The sequence below is a fragment of the Pyxicephalus adspersus genome, chromosome 1, assembly GCF_032062135.1.
Source record: "Pyxicephalus adspersus chromosome 1, UCB_Pads_2.0, whole genome shotgun sequence".
In the NCBI taxonomy this organism is placed as follows: domain Eukaryota; kingdom Metazoa; phylum Chordata; class Amphibia; order Anura; family Pyxicephalidae; genus Pyxicephalus; species Pyxicephalus adspersus.
In genome coordinates, this window is record NC_092858.1 from 85,369,366 (window position 1) to 85,394,887 (window position 25,522).

At 38.8% G+C, this 25,522-nt stretch overlaps 1 protein-coding gene across 1 annotated transcript; it reads left to right on the forward strand.

Moving 5' to 3' along the window:
* Positions 1–9,325: 9,325 nt before the first annotated feature.
* SSC4D (scavenger receptor cysteine rich family member with 4 domains) lies at positions 9,326–24,561 on the forward strand. The gene is made up of 9 exons (XM_072407094.1): positions 9,326–9,344; positions 13,112–13,420; positions 14,466–14,537; positions 16,407–16,721; positions 17,746–17,826; positions 17,911–17,985; positions 18,893–19,204; positions 23,030–23,107; positions 24,196–24,561. The coding sequence occupies exons 1-9, from the start codon at positions 9,326–9,328 to the stop codon at positions 24,510–24,512; spliced, it is 1,578 nt and encodes a 525-aa protein (XP_072263195.1). The 3' UTR covers positions 24,513–24,561.
* Positions 24,562–25,522: the final 961 nt, after the last annotated feature.

Genomic DNA, 25,522 nt, shown 5'->3' on the forward strand with positions numbered 1-25,522 from the left:
CCACTTCGGCGCATATCCGCCCGCCTGGCCCCCCAGTAGACAAAGGAATGACCCAGGATCCAGACCAAGCATGCTGTCCCACCTGAAACAAAGAAGGAAACACATATACCACAGATAACAAGCGCCCCTGCAATAACAAACATCCCCTCTCTCATACCGTTCAGCAGCCCACCCCCCCGCACTTACAACAACTGAGGTCGAACGTACAACCGAAAACGCTGTGATTCCCAACGCCCAATTCTTTTGATGGCCTCTGGCCCCAGGCCCCACCGGGCCGCTTCCGTGGCTGCACCTATCCGAAAGGAATGAGCTGAATACTCACCAGCCCGCCGTCCCGTGGCAACCACACATTTCCGAAACACCAACACGAATTGAAAATGAGTAACAAAAGAACCATCCTCATGTACAAAGAACGGCCCTTCCCCACGTGGTCTCACAGCCAAATGCTCACCGACCACCCGGACCGGGCACAGGTCAGCCCCCCCCAGCCCCCGCAGTTCCAAATGCAAACCCTTACCTAACTGGTCTGTTATTGATCTGCAGATACAAATCCTAACCATCCGACTGTCCCACCGTACATCAGTCCACCCCAGACCCCCGGCCTGCCCTCACTTTGGACCCACTAATTCGCCCACCCGCAAAGCCGCAAAAAACCTAACCACAAAAATTGCCCTAAAAAGCACTGCTTCAAAAGTACTGAAACAAATGTTCCCCAGGCTGCGACATAACTCCATCAACATACCTAAAGACACCGGCCTTCTCTGATCAAGCCTGCCCCCACCCCTCCTATAGCCCTTCATAGCCTGACGAATCAGAAAACATTTGGTCACATCCCGCCATCCACACAACTTAAACAAAAAGGCCAACGCAGCCAATTTTTTCCCCATCGCCCCCCCAGACACCCCTTTCTGAAAATTACATAACAAGAACAATAAAACGGACTCCTCTCCCCCTTCATTTTTTATGCCCGACCCCTCCGGCTGCAAAAACAAAAACCATTCCTTCCAGACTTTTTCATAAGCCGACCAAGTACTTATACAAACCTATCTCCTGATCAATCCGGCAAGAACCCCCATATCACTTTCCACATCTCCTCCGGACATGGAGTCCCGCGTTCTTCCGCCTCTGGAGCCACCTCTCTGAACCGCGTCCACTGGAAACGAGAAAGGGAAACCGCTATTACATTCTCGCACCCATGCACGTGCAGTGCCCGCACACAAATATTCAGCCGCAAACACCTAAGCACCAGTTATTGCAACAAACAAATGACCGGAGGAGAAGATGCCGAATTTTTGTTAATCACCTCCACCACTCCCAGATTATCACAGTGAAATCTTACCTTACGCTTCTGTAGTAAGTGTCCCCACAACGTTACAGCAACCACTATTGGAAACAGCTCCAGTAATACTAGATTGGTACACAGTCCCCGTTCCTGCCAATCCGCCGGGCAAGGTTCCGCACTCCAACGGCCGGCAAAATAGGCCCCATACCCTGATCCCCCTCCCGCATCAGTCCATAAATCCAGGACCCCGTTGTCCACCATTGCCTCCATCCACAAAGATATCCCATTGTACTGCTCCAAAAAACCCCTCCAAATCATCAAATCACCCTTCAAGACCTGTGTTAACAGAATGAAATGTCCAGGGCGGACGACTCCCGCCGTGGCAGCCGCCAGCCTCCTGCAAAATATTCTGCCCATAGGCATGATCCTGCAAGCGAACTGGAGCCTACCCAACAAAGACTGCAATTCCCGCAACCTAATTTTTCGCAAACCACTAGCCCTCACCACCGCCTCCTTAAGTTCACACAACTTGTCCTGTGGAAGTCTACATTCCATGCGCATCAAATCTAACTCAATGCCCAAAAAACAAATCACAGTTACCGGACCTACCGTTTTGTCTTCAGCCAACGGTACACCCAGTCTTTTTGACACATGTTGTAAAGTACCCAGCAACTGAGCACACACGAGAGACTCTGGCAGCCCAACACAGAAGAAATCGTCCAAATAGTGAATAATGGATGTAAGCCCTGACACATCCCGGACCACCCATTGAATGAAAGAACTAAAGAGCTCAAACAATGAACACGACACTGAACACCCCATAGGCAAGCATTTGTCTACATAAAATGCACCGTCCCAACAACAACCCAGCAAACGAAAACTCCCCGGATGTACTGGCAACAAACCAAAAGCCGACTCAATATCCGCTTTTACCATCAAACAACCCCTCCCAGCCCGCCTAACCAATGAGACTGCAACATCAAAGGAAGTATAGGCCTCCTTGCACAGTTCCGGTGCAATCCCATCATTCACCGACTCACCCTTAGGATAAGACAAATGATAAATCATCCTAAACTGCTGCCGTTCCTTCTTAGGAACCACCCCCAGCGGAGATAACACCAAATCCGCTATGGGCGGCTCCCGGAAGGGACCCGCCATCCGACCCAGGGAAACTTCCTTTGCTAACTTTGCTGAAACCACCCCGGGGTTGGCCAACGCTGATCGTAAATTTTTAACCCCCACACGGACACTTACCATCTCGCAAGGGATCCTGAAGCCATTCTGGAAGCCTTCCAGAAAAACCCTCGCCGCCGCCCTATCAGGATATTTACCTAGAAAAAGGCTGAGACTTTCCACTTTCACCGGCATCCTCCCTTTTTCCCACAAGCTTAGTGGCACGACTCCTACCTCTGGACAGACATCGCGAACCTGAATGCGCTCCACCGCAATTGGAGCACTCATGTTTAAATCGACATGACGCCCCAAATTTACAATTTCCCTTGTTAAAGAGCCAGCACAATCCTTTTTTCTTACCTGTCAAGGATCCCGCAGCTCCAGAACCCCCGGCACTCCCTGGAAAGGACTGAGAGCCTAGCCTGGCCTAAGTCATAAGCCGCATCCAGAGGCTGATGTCCTTGTGGTCCCATCGCATCCCAGGCCTCATCGCTTTGCGCTGCCTAAATTGCTGGTCATACCTGAGCCAAGCAACGCCCCCATAAACCCTATGAGCTTCACTAATAGCGTCCAGGTAGCAAAACAACGTCGAGCAGTTATCAGGCGCCCTTTCACCCACAATGCTTGCCAATATAGCAAACGCCTGGAGCCAGTTTTGAAAAGTCCTGGGAATCAAACTCCACAGGCCCTTTTCTTCCCCAGTCCGCCTGCCGTCCCCCGTTTTTAAATCACCCCCCCCAAAATGTTCCACTGGCAATAACCAAAAAATTTCAACATACTCACCTCTCCAAATTTTTTCTCTCACCTCTTAAGCCAAATGAGCCCCCAACGTGCCCTCAAAGCACACATATACCTCTCCTTTGGCACCATCCGTCACTCCAGATAAGCTTTGCTCCACATTGCTCTCCCGGCGAGTCTCTCCATCTCCTGCACTACCCCCAGCCACTGTGCCAACTGACTGGGGAGTGGACACCCCACTTCCGGGCGCCGAACAATGACATCAGATCCGGTCGCCGCTTGTAACCCGGAACTACCTCCCCCGGACTCCTCCATTTCCGTTGCAGGCCTCCGTCCGCTCCTCCCAGGCCCGGAGCCCGCCTCCTCAGACGGGACTACCGTCCTCCTCCTGCCGGACAACTTGGAAGATGCCTCCCTCACCGGTCCTGGAGCCTCGACCGCTGCCTCCGCCCAGACCGGCTCCGCTCTTCCTCCCGCACTTCTTCCCCGCTGAGCAGTGCCCCGACCGGTGAGTCCTTCCTCTGGGCCTGCTGTCCTCCTGCGGCTCCCGCGGTGCGCCGACCGCCCCCGCTGCTCCGCTTCTTCCGGCTGGCCAGCGGAGGGGTCCCACCGAAGACGAGGATTCCTCCCCCTCCAATTTCCTTCGACCTTCTTTTAGGTGGGGCAGCCGGAGGGTCCCGCGCGGGGCTCCTGCGCCGGCGCTGGACCCCAGGGGTCTGACTCGGGCTCAAACGCTCCGGCGGCCTTGACCGCCGAGCGCGTCTTGAGAGGGGACACCGATGCTGTCTCCTCCCCGACCCCTCGCAGGACCGATGCCACTTGGGCCTCCAGCCACTCGATCCCTTTGGTCCTCGCTACCTCCCTGAGGCTCAGTATCAGGTTCTCCGATTCCGACATGCTGCTAGGCTTTCAGCTTTACTCCCAACTGCTGTCTCCCCCCTCTCTCATCACCCTTTTTTTCCTTTCTTTCCTCCAATCCCATCCCTTAATTTTCCTGCACTTTTCAATATATATTTTTTTTTTTTTTAATTTTAACCCTTGCCTCTATGCCTTCCCTTCCCCCCTGTCATGAGGCCCTCCGCCAATTTTGCTTCAAGCCTACTTTACTGAAAACTTTCTAGTTACTTTTATTGGCAGAATTTCACATCTTTGAAATAAAGGCCATGGCATGCATTGTAAAACAGCTGATGATTTAACATCAACCAAACCTTTTTATAGCTTGTAAAAGCAGAACTATTTAGATTGATAATTATACCTGGTTCAAATATTTGTCTATGTTCGATAAGGTTGCTGGTATGCAAGGCAGCTGTTTATTTAAAACCAGGTTCTTTGTTTTTTTACCTGTCTATTAGGGAATTTACCATTCTAATATTAGCATGAACCATGCTGTGTTTTGCCTGCCCATTGTAGAAGTAAGGGTGCTTAGTGGAGTTTGTCTTCAAAACAACAAAAATACCAGCAAGCTGATATGCTATTAAAGCACAAACACAACCTAAATATGCAATGAATGTTATACAATGTGAGGTTGTGTACGTAATTTTATTTTTAATTTTTTTTAATTTTTATTTACATTTTTTTTATTAACATTAATAACTTTTAAATGAAAGTTAGGAAATTAAATAAATCAAATTGCATCAAAGGTGGAAAATTAATCAAAAATATGGCAGTAGGGAAGAGCTAAAGTATCTTGGATATATAAAATTAATTTTATTGTACCACAAAAATATTCAAGCATTAACCTATGTTCCTGATAAGTCTCATGTTCTGTAGCTTAGTCCCAGGGCAGTATTTATACTCCTTGTTGTCTTAATCTAACTGTCTTGTGCTACTGTCTTGTTACTCCAGTTAATAAGCTATTCTTGGCATCCCACTGAAGTGATTGAATGTTATAGGCATAAGAGACACACTGGGGCTGAAGGATGGAGATTGAAAAATACACTTTTAGTACTCTGCTTACACACTGTATACCTAGACCTCTTGATTCATTCTTCCCTTCTACAAGTTTGGTTCCAAGTGTATGGACCCAGAAGTGGTAAATGATGCAATATTCCACCAGCAATTTCCTATTGCATGTGACAACACAGCACATATAATTATCCAACATTCATAGGGAAAGTGACAAAGAACAGCTTTACTTATAGGTACATTAAGGGTGAACATAAAAAGCTGGTGCATAATGAGTTCATAATTATAATAGTTATATATAAATATGCTGATAAAATAGTTTAACATTGTTATACTGCCAAAAACAAGCCATTAGCAGTGTTAGTTACAGAAGTATAGCACAGGTTCTGGACACGCTGCCAACAATGAAAAACGATGACAAGCAGAAAATAACAATGAAAATGTTGTAAATGGTTTAGTAAATGCACAAGAACATGAGCATGGCAAAAGCTAAAAGACTTGTCAAAGATTTAGTTTGAAAGCAAACTTTTAAATACAGTAGAATGATACATTTTAGGAATTGCTGTTATCTTTTACAGTACAGGGGTTCTTCTTACGAATCCCCCAATGGATTTTCCAATATCACCCATTGTACCCATTGTCAGACTGTTAAAAGCATCATCTTCACCTGTCCTCATAGGTAAATGTTCTGAGATTTGAGGCTGGTTTTTACTAAGGGAAAAGAAAATGCTCACACACTAATTTATGAAGATTCCCTATTGTTAACCAATCATGTTAAAAGCAGATTGCTTATTTCATCTGCATACAATTAGATAAATGAAGTAAATTTTTACAAAAATGCAAAAACGTGTAGACAAATAATATTGTGCAAACAATGTCAATGTCTTTAGTAATTCTTTAGTAATTCTATTTCATTTAAAAATGAAAGAATAAAGACCCTAGATTCAAATTATCCTTTGGATGTTATCCATGGTCTGTTAGCCATAGTATTTGTATCCATCATTTATGATATTTGATTTCTGCATTGTCCCATGCTCTGCCATTCTTGGCATGCGTGGGTTCTTGGAGGTAGCTAATTCATCTTTATAGTAGACACCTTTGCTTGCAAGACTGAGAAAGAAGGAAAACAATGTGCAAAAAAATGTCATGACTTTGAGCATTACAATAGAACTTTTGCAAAACTTGTGGAGTTTTTACTGACTTTTGTAAAGGTATCCTCGTATTTCCTGTTGAGTCTACAGAATAGGAAGTGAAGGAAAATCTTCTTCATGAGACCCAGTTGGCAAAAAAGTCAGCAATTCTAACGTTTAAAAAAAAAAAACATTCAAATATCTTGAATCTTGAAAGTCAGATTCCCATGACGGACAAGCATCTAACATTTATAGGAGGGGATCAGCAGACCCGTTTTCCTCATTACAGATTTCCTTTTAATTGTAGGAAAATGTAAGGTGTCAAACAATTATCTTATGCTCATTGGTTATAGCAGTCCCAAAGGAATATATTCTTAATAACAAAGTTATTTCAAAGTAGTTCAGACTAAACCTCTTTTTTACTCATCCAAATGTGACTAGTTTTTTTAACAGGCATAAGATGATAAGAAAGTGGATAGCAATGTTCATTTTCTTTCTTACCTTTGCTAGCAATGAGATAACCAATTCCAATTTGTGATAAGATCAGAGGGGTAGATTATATAACAGAAGGTTAACAGAATGTCAAACATAAATCGCTAAAGTATACAATCTCCCTTTAAATTCTATTCCTCCAACTTTCAGCAAAAAAAGCATTTTTACATTTTTCATCTAAGGAATTTGTATTCATCAGGAAAAAATATTAGCGTCTCTCATGCCCCTTCTTTTCCCCTGTACTTCGGGAAGTTTGCTTAGTGTGCAACATTTGCAACATCTGCAGTGTAAATCTGCCTACATCCAATTTATTTACTGGGCAGTACTTATATTTATTATCAGTTTGGTTTCAAGTAGAAACACATTGGTATGTTGTATTTACAGTATATATATACTTTTAACCTAATGAAGCTGTAGTGACATATACATTTGTTACATTCTGAGAAATCACCCTTTATTTTTATCCAATGCCTTGGAAACCAAGCTGGCCAGATATTCTTCTCTGCCCTTGTAGTGAAATATGTTCCTATACAGAAAATATTCATATGAGCTGTATTTTTTTTTATATTATTTATAATATTATTTTCAGTTGCTATTTAATTTGCACATGTGTTTGTTATTTACACACTGGTAAATTGCTCATTTACATTCATATTCTGTTATATGCCATGTTAACCATCACTAACGTGTCCATTCTGAGATGGGATAGAAGAGTCTATTTAGTATGGAGGAAACATGAAAACCTGAATCACAATGAATTTCTCTTTTGTCTTTTAATACTAAATAGTTTTAATAGGGGATTTGATAAAACATATTTTATAAGCATAATAATAAATACTTACTTACGTGTTTATTATGTTTTTATAAATATGTGTTGGTTAAATAAATTGTAATTTACGGGTTTTATGATTGTACTGTGTTATAGGTCCCATGTGTTTTGTTCCTAAGAGATATTTTTCCGCGAAACGCTTCAAACTACAATATTTGTAACATGAAGACTACAATCACATGTACCTTTTTGTGAATTTTTGAAAATGTTTTAATATTTGTATATTTTATGATAATTTTATAGATTGTATTGTTTATACCATACTGTATGTAGTTAATTCAGTGATCAATATCCACTAATTTGAAAAAAAAAAACAAAGATTTTTGGGTCATCCTAACAGTTATTATGCAATTTTGGCAACTTGTGTGCTTTTAAGACATTTTTTTCTATAACCCTAATTCATAACACCCAATCATGATGGCCATAGTTCTCTATGGCTGCACTCATACAAGTGCAACATTTCACAAACTGCTGAAGTGCATGCAGGTATGTATCTATAATCATGAGAACCCATGTGGATAAAATGGTGGACACTAGGCCCCAGTTGCAGCCTGCAAAATATTTGCAAATGAAACAAAAAAAAAACCCTACTTTATTCAATCAAATCTGAATAAAAATTAAGGACTGTTTTGTGTGTATTGATTTAGCCACCCAGGTCCAATGCAATGGACCATTTTTCATGTTTTCCATGGCATGGGGTGCATTTACACATAATGTAATAGGAGCCATGCTAAGAAGAAAACAAGGACTGTGTAGGTTTTTCATTCATTCAAACCACTTTGCCAGTCAGACATGTTCTTTACGATATTACCAGTGCTGTTAAATATGTGTTAACTATATTAAACTTTTAGAATGTTTTATCTGTGCTATGAGTTCAATAATTACGGGCAAATAAAGGACTGGTTTATCTATACCAGTGTTTCTCAACCAGGGTTTGGTGGAACCCTAAGGTTCCTCCAGAGGTTGATAGGGGTTCTTTAAACAGAGGTTGGAACTCAAGTCGCACAACTTGGACTTGATTCTGACTTAAGTCACCTAATAAACGACTTGCAACTCAACTTGGGGGTTTTGTCAAGCGACTTGCAACTGGACTTGCAGTGAGTCTTCTGTAACACCGCCTTCCTCCCCGCCTTCCTTGCATTCTAAGTCCACAGCTTTCCCCTCTGACAGCTGAAGGGGGCAGGGAGGAAGGCAGTGGTACAGAAGCCTTACTGCCCTCCTCCCTGTCTCCTTCAGTTGTCAGCGGAGAAAGCCAAACCTAGTGGACTTGGAATGCAGGGAATGGGGGGAGGAAGGCATTATAACAGACTTAGTATGACTTGCAAATGACTTGATAAATTAAGTGACTTGAGACTTGACTTGGGATTTGGTGTCAATAGCTTGGGACTCAACTTGGACTTAAAGGGTGACGACAAAGTCCAACCTCTGTCCTTAAACCATAAACAGTTTGGATCTCTCAGGTCAGTTTAACTGATACCCATCATCTTTTTAGCAATCTGTAAAGGAGGAAGCTATCCTACTGGCCAGCAATATAAAAGGCATTCCTCCAACTGGCCACCACACTAATATACTGTGAATTGTGAATATAGTAATTATAGTAGGGGTTCCCTGAAGATCTGAAAGTTATTTTACGGGGTTCCCTCATGTTAAAAAGGTTGAGAAACACTGATCCATACAGTCTAAAATATGTGGTTAACATTATTTTGTAAAATATTTTTTTAACAAATATGTTATACAAACAATATGTACTTTTTGTTTGTAGAGACAATATCTGTAATGAGAAGAGAAGAAGCAGGTAAGATAATATTTTACTACTTAACATAAATATTGTCTAGAAATGGGTTGTGGTGTAGTTTACAAGACTACTTTACAAAAATGTATAGATGTTGATGTACCTGTATATCCATACACGCAGGGGTCAATTTATTATTCCGCCAATCAATTCATCTGAAGTTTGCTGAAAGAAGTTTGAATCCCTCTAAACATCTCCTTTCACTTCCTGGGTATGGTTTAAATAATAATGTATACAGTGCTCTTTTTACATCCCACAGCTCGCTCCATAATTATTCAACCATTTCACATCAGTTAAGAAAATGTATCTAAAAATGCTTTCAAAGACTGCAAAATTTTACATATTTCTAACACTATTTCCGAAAAGCCTTTAAATGGTTCTGTTAAAAGGAATTTCTTGATGGTAAGAATGCTTCTTACAATAAGGAAAACATGGACAAATTTGAATAGTCAAGTTGTTTAAAGAAGCATCCCAACGCTACTAGGCCACTAGTTTTATTCAGGACCTGAGGGCACAAGAGGACCAGGAGAAGGAACAAAACTTTGGGTAAAGTGAGGATGTCCAGAGAGCAAGAGAATAAAGAGATGTCAGAGATCAGTATAAGGACAAACATGTAAGAGTGGTCAGAACAGCCAGGGTCATACACTAATAATGGTCAGGAGACGGAGACGAGGTCATACACAGTTGGCAGTCAACCAAACACATTGGCCCTGATTTATTAAAGCTCTCCAAGACTGGAGAAGATACACTTTCATCCAGGAATTCCAGGTTTGCTGAATCACCCAGCTTTACTGATGAAAGTGTAACGAAAGGGTGGTGGTGTCTGTCTGTATGTGAGAAGTGATCTAAAAGTGAATGTGAAAGAAGAAATTGCGGATGTAACAAGCAATGAGGTTGAGGCATAATGGGTGGAGTTGAATGTGGGGATGCACAATACACAATTAATTATTGGAGTCTGCTATAGGCCCCCCAGTTCTAAGAAAGAAATAGAAAATCAACTACTAGCACAGATAGAAAAACCAGCAAAAAGTGGAAGTTTTAATCATGGGAGATTTCAACTACCCTGACATTGACTGGAGTAATAGCACTACAGCAAAAGGGAGGAAATTTGTGAATTTAATACAAGATAATTTTATGGTACATTTTATAGAAGCCCCAACTAGAAATGATACTTTGCTGGACCTAGTTCTTTCTAACAATGCAGAGCTTATAACAAATGTGCAAATAAAAGAGAATCTGGGTAGAAGTGACCATAATATGATTTCATTTGATGTAAGCTGTAAACAGGAAGCAAAAACAGGAAAGATAAAAACATTTAATTTTAAGAGAGCAAATTTTCCATTAAGGGCGGCTCTCTGTGACTTGGACTGGGAGACAATATTGTCCTCAAAGAACACAGAACAGAAATGGGAATGTTTCAAGTCTGTTCTACAAAAGAAAACTGAAAAATATATTTTAATGGGTAATACGTTTAAGAGGCTCACAGTTGATGTTAAAAAAGCCATAAGGAACAGAAAAAAGGCATTCCAAAAATATAATAATGAAGGATTAATTGTTTGAAAACTATAAAGAACATAACAAAAGATGTAAAAAGGAGATAAAATGTGCAAAACTTCAAAATGAAAGACAGATTGCAAAGGAAAATAGGGAAAACCCCAAACATTTTTTTAAAATATATTAATAGCAAAAAGATCAGATCTGAGCATATAGGCCCCTTTCAAGGATGTCTCTGGGTTGGTAACTGGGGATAAAGAAAATGCAGATTTACTAAACACTTTTTTTAGCTCTGTGTACACAAAGGAAAATGATAGAGCTCAAGTCCAAATTCCTCATAGCAATGTCACTGCCTTAAATGAGTCACAATGGCTCAAAATTGATATGATTGAGAAACCGGCAAAATTAAGTTTGACAAAGCACAAGGGCCTGATGGATTAAATCCACGTGTGCCCAAAGAGCTGAGCTCAGTAATTTCAAAGCCATTATTTCTAATTTTTAGAGACTCTTTAGTCAGTGGCATGGGTTGGCGTAAGGCCAATGTGTTGGGAGTAATAGCCATTACCAGGTAACTACAGACTGGTTAGTTTAACATCCATAGTTGTTAAGGTCCCAAGAGAGTTTGATAAAGAACAAGAGGAGTTTGTGCTAGAAAATAATATTATAAGTGATAGTCAGCATGGCTCAAGAAAGACCGAAGTTTTCAAACAAATTTACTCTCTTTTTATGAGGAAATAAGTAAACTGGTAGACAGTGGAGTAGCAGTTGATATAGTGTACTTGGATTTTGCTAAACCATTTGACACTGCACCCCACAGACGCATAATATGCAAGTTAGGGTCAATAGGTTTAGAAAAGTCAATCTGTAAATGGATAGAGAACTGGCTTAAAGACCGCATCCAGAGAGTTGTAATTAATGATTCATACTCTGAATGGTCTAAGGGTATTAGTGGTGTACCCCAGGGTTCAGTGTTGGGACGTTTACTGTTTACCATCTTTATAAATGATATAGAGTTTAGGATTAAAAGTACTTTTTCTGTGTTTGCAGATGACAACAAACTATGTAATGGAATTAAGTCCATACAGGATGTCTATAATCTACAAGCAGGCCTGGATGTACTATTTGATTGGGCAGCCAAGTGGCATATTACATTTAATATAGATAAATGTAAAGTTATGCACTTGGGGGCTAACAACATGCATGCTTCATACTGTCTAGGGGGAATACATTTGGGGGAGTCAGAAATGGAAAAGGATCTGGGGGTTCTGGTAGATCATAGACTTAATAACAGCATGCAATGCCAAGCTGCAATATCTAAAGCTAGCAAAGTACTTTCTTGTATTAAAAGAGGAATAGACTGCAGAGATGGAGACATAATCCTGCCCCTGTACAAAGCATTGGTCAGACAACATCTGGAATATGCGGTCCAGTTTTGGGCACAAGTTCACAAAAAGGACATTGTTGAATCAGAGAGAGTGGCAGAGTAGGGCAACTAAACCAATAAAAGGAACAGAGGAGCTCAGCTATGAGGAGAGATTAGCTGAACTGAATCTATTCTCCCTTGAGAAGAGACGTTTAAGGGGGGTAATGATCACGCTGAATAAATATTTAATTTGTTCATATAGAGAACTCTCTTTCCAATTATTCACTTGAGATCAATACAAAGAACAAGAGGGCACTCTTTGCATCTTGAGGAAAAGAAGTTTAACAGAGATAACAGACTGTTGATCCAGGGAACATCTGATTGCCTCAGGGAATCAGAAAGGAATTTTTTCCCTGTTGAAGCAAATTATACCAGGGGTTTTTCCTGCCAACTATGTCTTATTGAGTTTTATATACCTGTGATATGTTTATTTTCTTAGTGGTGGAACTTTATGTCTTTTTTCGACCTAACCTACTATGTAACTATGAACCATGGATAAGCATCATAAATTGAATTTAGCAGTTCCAGATTGTAGAATCATAGCAGGCTCCTTTTTGGCAATAAAAGTTGCCTGAATTTGCTGATTTTATTCATTCCAGATCCACGATGTTAGCATTTATTTTGCATTATTGTTTTTTAGTGCAAAGGGCATGCCATTTACAGCTAATAATATTTTTTTTTACAGGACAGATTATCTTGATACTGGAATGTTTATTTATGTTTTACCTTGGTGGTTACAGGAACAATTTATTAAAGCTTATTGAGCAATGCTTTCAAAAAACAAGTTCAAAAATTACATTGATTTACTAATGCAAAATAAATCAATCATTTCCATTGTTCTATGTATTTTCAGCGGAAATTCGATTAGTGAATGGAGAGAATCGCTGCCAGGGAAGAGTTGAAGTTTTATACAATGGAACCTGGGGAACAGTATGTGATGATGACTGGGACATTGTAGATGCAAATGTGGTTTGTCGACAGCTGGGTTGTGGACACGCTATATCTGCACCAAACCGTCTCTTCTTTGGCCAAGGCACAGGACCAATTTATCTAGATAATGTGGACTGCAAAGGAAGAGAAGCAGCACTAAGCCAATGCCGGAGCCTTGGATGGGGAGTTCATAACTGTTATCACTATGAGGATGTCGCTGTCACCTGTAATGGTAAAAAGGTTTGGTTCCAGTCTGTCATAGAAAGTAATAAATAAAAGTTTATAATTTATGTTAAATTGTTTTAACATATTGGGCCTGATTTTAAAGCTCTCCAAGGCTGGAGAAGATACACTTTTATCACTGAAGCTGGGAGATCCAGCACACCTGAAATGGATCTGGTCCAGGATTAAAAATATTTGTTACCAAATAGCAAATCACTTTTTTGGAATATATTCCAGGTTTGCTAGATCACCCAGCTTCACTGATGAAAGTGTATTCTCCAGCCTTGGAGAGCTATATTAAATCAGGTCTATTGTGTTTGTAAATTATGAGACGTGAATAATTCCAAAGTATTCTAGGGGTAAAATATATTTTGGATGCAATAGGTGGTCACCTATATAGTTTTTTTTTTATAGTAGTTTTGGAAAATTACCTATTGCAATTATCAATTATATTCCTTATGTCAAAAATCAGTTTAAGTTTATTAACAGATTTCATAATATTTTATCATATATATTACATTTTATCAGATACTTCCTATGATATTTACAATATAATTGTATAATTAGACCACCTGAGGAACGTTTTATAACAGCATTACATTTATATATGTAGATCCCACAGCCAACTTAAAGGTCTAAAATCCCTAAAACGGACCTTCCACTTAAATTGTGAGTATGTATACACAGTTTGTAAGTAAGTAATACACAATATTACTTTCTTTAATATTCCTCTATCATTAGCACAGGGCATGACATCACTGTCCTTCCTGGGAAGACTGGTGAATGCAGAGCAACTTAATAGTAGCTCTTAGAAAAAAAGTTACAAAAAATATTCAAAAATAATATAAAAGAAGCTTAAAACTTTCCGAGGCAACTTTAATGTTTTATTTTTATTGGAAAGTATATCAATTTGTAGTAAATTATATATTCACTTTGAAAGTTTTATTTTATGATTTACATATATGGTTTTATTAATATTTATATTTAGCAAATTAAATTTAGCAAATCTAATTTAGTCACTAATATTATGTTACCATGTTACTTTTTTCTTTTAGAAATAATTCCAACGCCAAGTAATAAAGGGCAGACCACAAAAACATCATCAACATCTTTCCAGAATGTTCTACGTAAGTTGTATTATTCAATGATTATTATTATACAGTGCGATTCTGATTTTCTAGGGTGGTGAGCTCACTTATCAGTCCTGGCAATCACTGGAATGTGCTGCTGATACAAATGCACATGGAACGTGCCTGGGGGATGCTATTTTACAGTGGGGAAGCATAAAGATGTATATGTATAAGTTCTGTTATGACTGGTATTGATTTTCTTTTACTGTCCCAGTCAGATAAGTATCTCAGATAGGGTTACAAACACTACTGTGAGTTTTTTTTGCTAAATTTAAAGTAAAGGTAAACCTCTCTCATAACTCCCAACTATTCTTTACTGAGACAGCCCCATATGTCCCTCTAACTTTCTCAGTCCATCTTTTTGGCATGAAATTGATCCCCCCTTTTCCCCCCAGCAAAACATAGTGTCAGGACCCTTTCCAGAATCAGTTCACCTTACTCCCTCTTTGCCAGCAGTATCAGAGTAACTGGTTCAGGTTGAAATGCAGTTCAATGTTCAAGCATTGCAGGCCAGAGGAAACGTTTTGGTGGTAAAAGGACCCCTTTTTGGCCTAAAGACAAGAGGGCATGAGATGGTTTTGCACATGGGCTTTAAGCACTGGTAGTGCAAGTGAATGATGAGGCCCTAAATGGCAGAACTTAAAGTGTTGCTAAGATTATCAATGACCTGGGGAACCCATGGGCACTGCAAGTGGTACTGAGATGTGATATGATACATATATTTACTGCATGATAAGCACCTTGAACATTGGCATTATACTACAATGTATTTTATGCTCTGTAGATTAAAAGGTGTACGCATTTTTTTTTAGTTTTGAATAAAGCAGGTAAAGTTTAGATCCTCTAATGAATGTTGTATCACTGTCTGTATCCTCACTGGGGAGATTGAACCCCTTTATATTTTTGTTGACATTGTAACTAAGGCAGAAATTGAGATGGAATCCAATGTTCTGGGTTATCATTAAACCAATAGGTAAAGGAAAACCCTGTTCAACAGGATAACTTTCTGTGGTGAAAATATTTAATTTATATAAATTCCTCTGATTTTCTGCATCTTTAGGGAATAGAAATATCACAGTACCAGTAATTCCTCCTACTGTTCATTGCTAGTGTACAAAACTCACCAAGTATTAAGTTGGCAGGCCTAGATTTAAGTTGTATAGCATACAACATAATATAGAAGCAGTGATGATTTCACAAGCATAACCATGAGAAGATGTAAATAGTAAGAGGAAAATTAGGAAAATCTACTTCCCGGACAGTTGTTGCTAGAAGATGCGTCCCTATTAGAAGGTTTTAGGTTTCAATTTTAGATTAATTAAAATCTTATCTATACAATGAAAATGTACATTTTAGATTAGAATTTATGTGCCCATCATGCTTTACTTTTTTCTAAAAAAAAAAATCTTTTATTGCCTACCCAAAATCTAGAGTGTTCAGTACAGTTTAGTAACATCACACAACTTCTCTAGTCTCCTCCAGTGGTGACAATTGGCAGCCCTTACACCTGAACAGCATGGTTCTCATGTACTGACATGTAAGTGCTGTTCTGTCCAGGTGTAATGTAATCCCAGGCTAGTGTGACTACGTTTCTTCAGGACGTGACAGGCTGGTCTAACAGAAAGGGGTTTGCATGGGCACCTTTTTACCCAGAAAAGGACTGTGATGTAGGTGAGTATTGCAGGGAAAATGGCTTTTTCAATAATATTTTTTACATTGCTGGACAATCTTTTTTAAACATTTATAAAAAGTGGAGTTGGATTAAAAACTATACCCACTATGAGAAGTTGCAAAATTGTTAATAGTCACTTTTGTACCATTGCATGTTTATATCTTGTGAAACATAACTTTTTGTATTTATTTTAGGTGATGGAAGTATCAGATTGGTAAATGGAGCTGATTCCTGTCAAGGAAGAGTTGAGGTCTTTTATAGAGGAAACTGGGGAACAGTGTGCGATGATGACTGGGGAATGAAAGATGCAATGGTTGTATGCAGACAGATTAACTGTGGTCAAGCCCTAGACTACAAAAGCAATGCATATTTTGGATATGGAACTGGTTTAATTCTACTGGATAATGTGAACTGTGATGGCACAGAGCTCTACTTATCAGCTTGCTACAGTCTTGGGTGGGGTATCCACAACTGTGGCCACCATGAAGATGCTGGAATCGTCTGTGCTGGTAAACTGCAGTACTGTACTCACATGCTACTGATTTCTGATATGCTATTTCTGGAAGCAACCCTGACATGCTGCAATTAGTACAAAACGTCAACCTCATTTCTTTCCCACTCTATCATATATACATTGATCTAACTGGTACTGAAGAATCACAGTGAAGAGTAAGATAGAGATGGACACATCACACTTCACCAGAGGGCATATCTTCCAACAGCGAAGTGATTAGGATTGTGCAGTCTTTCAAGTGGAAGGTGTTTGCCTGATGTAATACACAAGTGTCCTAAGATAATTAGCTTTTATCAGAGATGGATATCTGTATCCTAATTATGCTTATGAAAGGTTGACTTTGTGCAAAACATTCTCATTTTATTATTTAATGATATTATGCTTAGTTATTTTAGTAAGGGGTGAATCATGAATGCGGCTCAAAGACCCTTGAATGTTTACCAAGAAAACCTTTGTCATCTGGGGTTTTGTTGCCTTTATCTTTGTTGGTGTGTCTAGAAAGAATAGTTTGTTTTTAAAATTGAAACAGTCACCAAAATTCCCATTACATAAACCAGCGTGAGCATAAGGTGGCTGCAGATACATTTACATAGAGGTGCCATCAGTAGTGGGTGTTGGGGGTTCAACAGCTTGACTTTTGCATTGCTGGAACTTTTAGACATGGGGAGAGGGCCCATGAATTTTACCTAGTATGGGCCCCAGGCATCTGATAGCAGTCCTGCATTTATAAATATTTTTTTACAAATTGTGTGCATTATGGAACCTCTGAATGTAGGCCCAACCTGAATGCTGATATCATCTTGAATTCCAAAGTTGGTGCTCTAGTATAGGCCCCCTTCACCATTTCATATTGCAGCAGTGAGTTGGTGGGAGGCATAGAGGCTGCTATTTGGTGGTTATATTAGCAGTAAATCATAGTTACTGCACTATGTTCACTTTTATTAAAATCGAGAAGTCCTAAACATTTTGGACTGCAATATATATCAACATATATTACAAACTATTTAATTTTTATCCAGGGCATGGAATTTCAACAACACCTCCAAACTTCTCTCCTGTAGCTCAAGATACTGCAGAGTCGATTACTGACACAGCAACAGGTAAAATACAATCCATTTCTTATGTGACACTAGAATACTATATTGAACTGCACTCAGTTAATATCTGTTTTTTTCCATTCATAGTTACATGGGGTGAAGGTCAACCTTCTCTTGAGACAGATTTGTTTACAACTGCATTTTTTCATCCTGGAAGGAAGAGTAAGTAGAAAAGGAAAAATTAAAATATACCTTCTGTTCCTTTTCCACTTTAACAAATATTAGCCTGATGTGAAAAATCAGGACTGTAATACCTTACTGTAAGTATGGATCAAATGACGATAAAAGAGCTCCATTGTAAAGCCAACATATTGATCTTAGCAGGTGGAAAGATTTATATTATTCCTTTAATGTGGTTATCATTTAATACTGGGCACCACCAAACCTGTTCATGCAGTTTATGTATTACATATTCCAATGGAGAAACGATAATGGAAGTAGACGCAAACATTATGGTATCATTACCCCCCTTGTGGATTACCCATATGATATGTATAGAAAATTCCCTCTAAAAAATAAAGCTCACAACTGAGCCTTGCCTGTCATAACAGGAATATAGATCACTGCAGATCTTCATGTTTGGATCAGAGACAACAATTCAAATGTGGCAGGTCATCAAACTTTTCAACATTTTATCCAAAAAAAGTTTGGACAGAATTCACTTCATTTTACTAAGCACATATACTTTTAAAGGCCCTGATATTGCTTGGATAATAATATGAAATATTCTATTGGCAAATATAATAAAATATTATAATAGCCACATAATTAAAGTTAAAGTAAGAATTTAAAAAACAGTAGTAAAAAAAAAACAATTTTATTAATATTATTATGCAGTATTTATATAACATTGACATATTACGCAGAGCTTTACAAAGTCCATAGTCATTTTAGAAAAGCAATATGGGTATTTTTCTTCTGTATGTTTATCTACAATGGAAAGAGCTAAATATTAAAAATTATTACACAGTAGAACACTCTTTATTCCTTTTCTCTACTTTTTTCTGTAAAATGTCATTGCACATTATGTAATTCACCTGTACCAGATGTGTTCATATTCTTCCACCAGGTGGCAGTATTAGACTGGTAAATGGAAACAGCAGTTGTCAAGGAAGAGTGGAAGTTCTGTACCAGAACACATGGGGAACAGTGTGTGATGATGATTGGGATTACAACAATGCACAGGTGGTCTGCAAGCAGATGGACTGTGGCCCCGCCATTGTGGCTACATCCCTTAGCTATTTTGGCTACGGCAGTGGACCTATACTCCTAGACAATGTAGACTGTGTTGGAACGGAAAAAGATATAGTGGATTGTTTTCACTTGGGCTGGGGCCAGCATAATTGTGGACATCATGAAGATGCTGGTGTTATATGTCAAGGTAAATATATTTTTGTAGAATGATAAAAACCTAATTTGATTTTAAACACAAATTTAATATATACCCAAAAGCAGAAGTGATACATAGATCCATACCAGTTCTGAACCTTGAATGTTCCCATTAGTCTTGCTCCCATTCCTTATTGATGTTCTTTGTCAATATCCTAAGGGTTGTCAACCTAATCTTACATTTTTAAGGACAAGTGACCCAAAAAATTGAGACACCAAAATTGTTGAAGAGGCTTGAGTGGCATCACCAGCAGCAGCATACCTAGGAATTTTGGAGAAGAGGCTCAGCCTGAAATTTTCTTGAGGGAAGGAGCTAAGGGGTATGGTAATTAAAGGGCTTAGCCAAGATGAAGGACAGGTGGTCAGTTTTAACTGAATGCACTAACAATTATTTGCACATAATGACAAAAACAGGGAGCTACTAATGACATGCAAATAATACTTTTGACAGACAGACATTATTACCAATAATAGCATAGGGGGGTCGGACAAGATGGAGAGGGTTACTTATCATTGTTGTACATATTGGTGAACATATTTCTGGCTCCTGATTGTCTTCACTCCTCCGGATGGAAGAGGTCACAGCCAGAATGAAGAGGGACAGCCAGGGTGAAGAGGTCACAGCAAGAACAGATGGAGGTGTCACAGCCAGAATGGATAAAGGAGGTCACCATCATAAGGGATCACAGCTGGAATGGAGAGATCAAAGCTAGGATGAGGATATCAAAGCCAGGATGGATGGGGGGTCTCAGGCAGGATGTAGAGGCTATATCACAGCAAGGATAGATAGAGATGTCACAGACAGAATGAATAGATGAAGTCACATTCCAAATGGGTAGAAGAAGTCAGATCTATGATGGAAGGAGGAGATCACAGCCAGAGTTGATAAGGGGGTCACATCCAGAGCCAGTTTTTATGTAAGGTATACCAGCCAGTTCCAGAATCCATGGAGGTGGTCATTGCGGCAGTGGTGGTGTGGGTGCCATGCTATTGCTCGGTGTCCTAATGCTGGTGATATTAGTTAAGTCTGAGTATTTTAGAAACTGTTGATCTGGTGGGATTTTCACACACAACCATCTCCAAGGTTTTGCAGAGAACAGTCCGAAATTTGTAATAATCCAGTGAGCTAACCATCAAACCATTTTTTATTAACATATTCTCAATACAGTACAAAAACATATGTCTACATGACATATGTAATTAAACATTTTTGCAATTCATAATGCATTACCTGATATGTGAAAGCCCAACGCATTTCACAGGTAGTTTTGGCCACTTGTTCAGGGAAAAATATCATTAGGCAAATGTTTCTGGTTTGATAAAATAAAAGTAGTCACATAACCATGTTTCTATCATATTTTCATTTTCAGTAATATATTTACTTTAAAAGCTTTCTCAAGGTGGGTATAATCCCACTGGGTATGTGGTTACAATGATTTCAGCACTCCCGTACTAATCAGCACCCAGAAAGAAGACCACAGGCAGAAATTCTGGTCATTATAGGCATACAAGGATCTACATTTCAGAAAAAAATGAATCTATAGTATACTTCAAAAACTAAAATTTATGTAAAATCATCCATATTGAGAAGTTTTAATTTATATATCTCGATAAGCATTGGGATATATGACTACCTGAGGGTTAGGGATGCTTAGAGTATCCTGCCAAAAAGTGTATAGGTCTTACTCTGAGAAGCTCCAGCAGATCCCAGCAAGTTATATCCCTGCTTGCCCTTCTGGATAAATTGATCTTAGTATGCTTTCTGCAGAGTAGGTTATGACTGTTAAGATAGGCAGTGTTTGTCCTGCTGTTATAGAGAAATTGTAAAACATCTCGACATGTCACGTGGAGTTGGCGCTCTGGATGTTTGCAGACTGAGTCTCTCTATCCTATCCCACTCACTCTCTCCTAACCCATGTCACACCCCCATACCTTCCAGCAAGGCGCCCTCTGTGTCCAAATCCAGTCACCGGCAGTCTATATATTGCTGTGCAGAAGCGGGAGAATTATAAGTATTATAAAAGTCTGTAACCTTTTATTCTTTGTTTTTCTGCTATTTTCTGGGGTTGAGGCAAACTTTAAATATACCTCTTATGATGGAAATACATTATTTTAATATACCATGTCATGTAACTTAAAGCATTATAACAAAAAACGTTGGAGAAGAGGGGCAACTGCAGCAATCCACATCAGCTGTCACTTCTTTCATCTAAGAACTGCCACCTGAGGCTGCAATTCACAAGGGCCCACCTAAATTGGATAAGTGAAGATTGGAAAAACATTGCCTGGCATGATGTATATTAGGGTCAGTATTTGGCATCAAAAGCATGAAAGTATGGATCCATCTTGCCTTGCATCAACAGTTCAGGCATGTGGTGATGGTGTAATTGTATGGCGGATATTTTCTTGCCATATTTGGGCCCCTTAATAGCAAGTGAACAATATTTAAATGCCACATGGTTACATCAAGCAGGATAATGTGCCATACCACAAAAATCAAATCATCTCAAATTGGTTTCTTAAACATGACATACACATGACAATAAGTTCACTATACTTAATGATTACCACAGTCACCAGTCCCAGTCCAAAAGAACACATTGGGATGTGATGGAATGTGAGATTTACATCATGAATGTGCATCTGAAAAATCTGTTGCAACTGTGTAACTCGATTGGGTCTATATTGACCAAAATCTCTAAATAATGTTTCCAGCACACTGTTCAATCTTTGTCACAAAGAATTACAGCAGTTGTGTAGGAAACAGGGGGTCCAATCTAGGGTTCCAACTGGAAACAGAGGACTCAGTGAAGTTAAACAACTTCAAATCCAACTGCATAGGCAGCAGTGGACTGCAATGCAGAGGCCTGGAATGGCTCTTTTATATAATAAATTACATTTTATGTATTGGTTTACATACACTTTAAGCCTAGCTTTGTGTTAAAGATGTTCTGTTAACACATAATGGACAATTAAGACACCTTCAGTGTTGTTTGCCCAAAGTGTTTTACATTTAAACCAATAAACCAATGGAAATGCTTTGAAACTCATGCATCAACTTGCAGTTTTCTGCATTTTAACACATACAGTGCATTTTACAGTGCATGTCAATGCACATCATAACACAAGTAAACTCATATTAATGCGCATTTACATGCATTGATGTGTGTTGTCGTGTGTCATGACAAGTGTTTACATGTGTTTTGATGAATAGCCATTATCTTGGAATGTAAAATACATCAATATATATATATAGTGTATGTAAAGATATAGTAATTATTTGTAAGTCTACAGTAAGCCAGATATTAGAACTTTGCAGCACATTGGGATCTGTTATTAAAGCAAATCCTATATATATATATATATATATATATATATATATATATATATATATATATATAGATAGATAGATATATATATGTAAATCAAGTAACATGGTCAAAAAAATATTTTACATTTGCTTTATCAATTTTAAATGTATAAAGCTTCAAGTGTGAATCTGAATCCAGCCACAGCCTTGTTGATAGAGGGTGTGTGTACATCTGCGAGGGTGTGTACACCTATGTAAACAAGGCATTGCAAATGTACTTTAAAAAAAAGAAAATGTCAATTTGTTTTTTCATTTTACTATTCCTGGATAAGAACTTCTATTTTAGAAAGACATATCATGCCTCAATTTAGGCATATATTAATAAGTATTTTGTAGACACAATATAGACAGAGAAGAACAGTTTAGCTGTATTAAGTATGAAAAGTGGTAACACAGATTTTCCAAAATTTAATTAATATTAATTGTTTAAATATATCCATTTTACAGGTTTAAAGGAATCTGAATTGTTTTCCAAAGGGAACAGCTTTGAAGTGACTACTGAATCTGTGACACCTCCTAAAGATGGTATGAGTCCATTATATTATATTCAGTAGTTCAGTCATACTGTAGGTTTTAATTAGTTTACCCAAAAAATGAATACTTGTAACTACACTTAGCATAAAATTATGTTAGTTAGTTAATATGATTTACCAGTATCTACTATTCAGATTTCCATACAATCTGCTGTTCCATTTTTTGGTGGATACAAGAGAATTAAATGACACTTTATTTTATATTTTTGGGATTGTAATAAGGAGATCTTTTTGCTGCGTTTTCTGGATTTGTACACCTATGGTGGTTGTTATAATTGAATGCCATTCACTGTGATATGTATTGAGATTAGGTTATGGGGAGTGTACTAGGAGTAGCTCAGACATGCAAATGTGTACATGAAATCTCAAAACACTGTGCTAGCTGATCTCTGTAATGCAGGAATGTAGTCGTAAAAAAAAGTATTTGCTAAGAATGTAGTTACACAGCAGGATTCCCACCATCTCAATGCAAAATTATTGTATCAGACAGAAAGAACTTGGGTTCCTCCAGGAGTCTCACTCTCTAAAATGTTTTGCCTAACCTATAAGCCTAGTCATTCAGGATGTTCTTTGTGAATACTGGTGCTAGTAAGGAGCATGGGCGAATTCCTCTGTAGCCACTATACCCTGGGGTCAGAGGTAAATACCGGGCTTAAAGCCCAACTAAACCTAAAACCAAAGGCAAATTCCAAGCAATCTAACGAGGACTAATGTAATCTCTGGCTTGATTTCCCTCTCCCCTCCGACAGAGGCAAATCATTGTATATAACCTCGTATGTACAATTTCAATGACATGTAGATCAAATAATTATTCTTGGGTCTGCATATGATATGTTAAATAAACTGTACCTTTACCTGTACCTGTACCTTTACTTTAAACAATCAAGCCTATATAGTAAAATTAACAAGGGCATACTGATGTTGCTAAATTTCATAATCTAGGCATCAATAACCTCTGGTCATGAAAAGGTTTACGCAAATGCATATTTAGCCCATTATTTAAAATAACTGTAACTTAAAAATGAATAAAAATTTTCAATGTGCTTCATTATGAATTAAAAGCAACAATTTTTTTCCCAGGGTCTATCCGTTTAGTGAATGGAAGCCACCGATGCGAAGGTCGTGTGGAAATATTTTTCCTATTGCAGTGGGGAACTATTTGTGACGATGCATGGGACATGAAGGCTGCAAAAGTAGTGTGTCGATCCTTGGGCTGCGGAGCACCTTTTAAAGCATGGGGAGAAGCATGGTTTGGACAGGGAACTGGTATTATCTTCCTAGACAATGTTAAATGTCATGGCAATGAAAGTTCCTTGCTACAGTGCTCCTATATCAGATGGAATGTCCACAACTGTGATCACTCAGAGGATGCTGGTGTAAAATGTGGACTTGACTGAACAATCCGTTATTATATGGATGCTAAACAAATGTAAATGTATACATTCTGTAAATAATGTTGTACCTTTGTAAGTTTGCACTTTATTATCCCATTTAAATTAAGACATAGTCCTACAGTATGTTGAACAGTAGCTCTATCTAAAAACAGTTTTAAAACTGCTGTTTGTTCAAATCTAAGTAAGTGGGACTTATTAAGCAGCTGAGAAATCAACCTGCCATTACCCCACCTATAATAACAGCCAAAGTAAAACTATGGGTTATGTTACATTTTTAGAATGCACCAGGCACAGGAACTGACACATCTAGGTGCCTGTTTGGATGCTCCAATTGATTTTGTAGTGCATATTTTGATTGCAGAACCTATACACTCTAGTATTGCACTCCATGGTTGACATCTGGCTTGACATATTCATACACCCATACCCTTCTATTGCCTGGTAAATTCAATCCTCTTTGGTAAATCCAATGTGTGGATCATTGGCCAATAGAAAGGTACAGTACAAGGTCCCAAAGGATGTGGGCTAAATGTCAACCACAGAAGTTCTAGTGAATATTATAGGACTCTCAGACACTATAAGGATAATCAGAGATTGGAATTAATTTCCTAAGAACCTGGGGCTAACTCACATGGTATCATGAGTCCACAGGTTTACCTAAGGCTTTGGCTAGCTATGGAAAAATATGCCTCTAGAATTCATTACTGGCAATTTGGAGACTGCTTTGCGTGCAAGATTATATTAGGTAAAAAAAATAAATGTGAAAGCATGTTTTATCCTTTCTCTAAAGATAGGCGTAGGCTGACCTAGCTGTGGTCATCTTATATAAAATGACACTTTGTGTTTTTCCCCATTATACTAAGGGTTTACTGCTCATTTAGGGTGACATTAGAAAACAGAGACTTATAGAACCTTATATCTTGCTTCCCTGGGAGAAAACACTCTTTTTCACTCCCTTGGTCAAGGGGCAGCCCTACCAGTTGTAAATGCTGGAACCTATAGGGAGAACCTCA

What these genes read in the sequence shown, in the direction of transcription:
- SSC4D (XM_072407094.1), top strand. An exon ending in TGCTGGAATCGTCTGTGCTG is followed by an intron (nt 16,722 to 17,745) that starts GTAAACTGCAGT and finishes ATTTTTATCCAG; the next exon opens with GGCATGGAATTTCAACAACA. An exon ending in TTTTCATCCTGGAAGGAAGA is followed by an intron (nt 17,986 to 18,892) that starts GTAAGTAGAAAA and finishes TTCTTCCACCAG; the next exon opens with GTGGCAGTATTAGACTGGTA.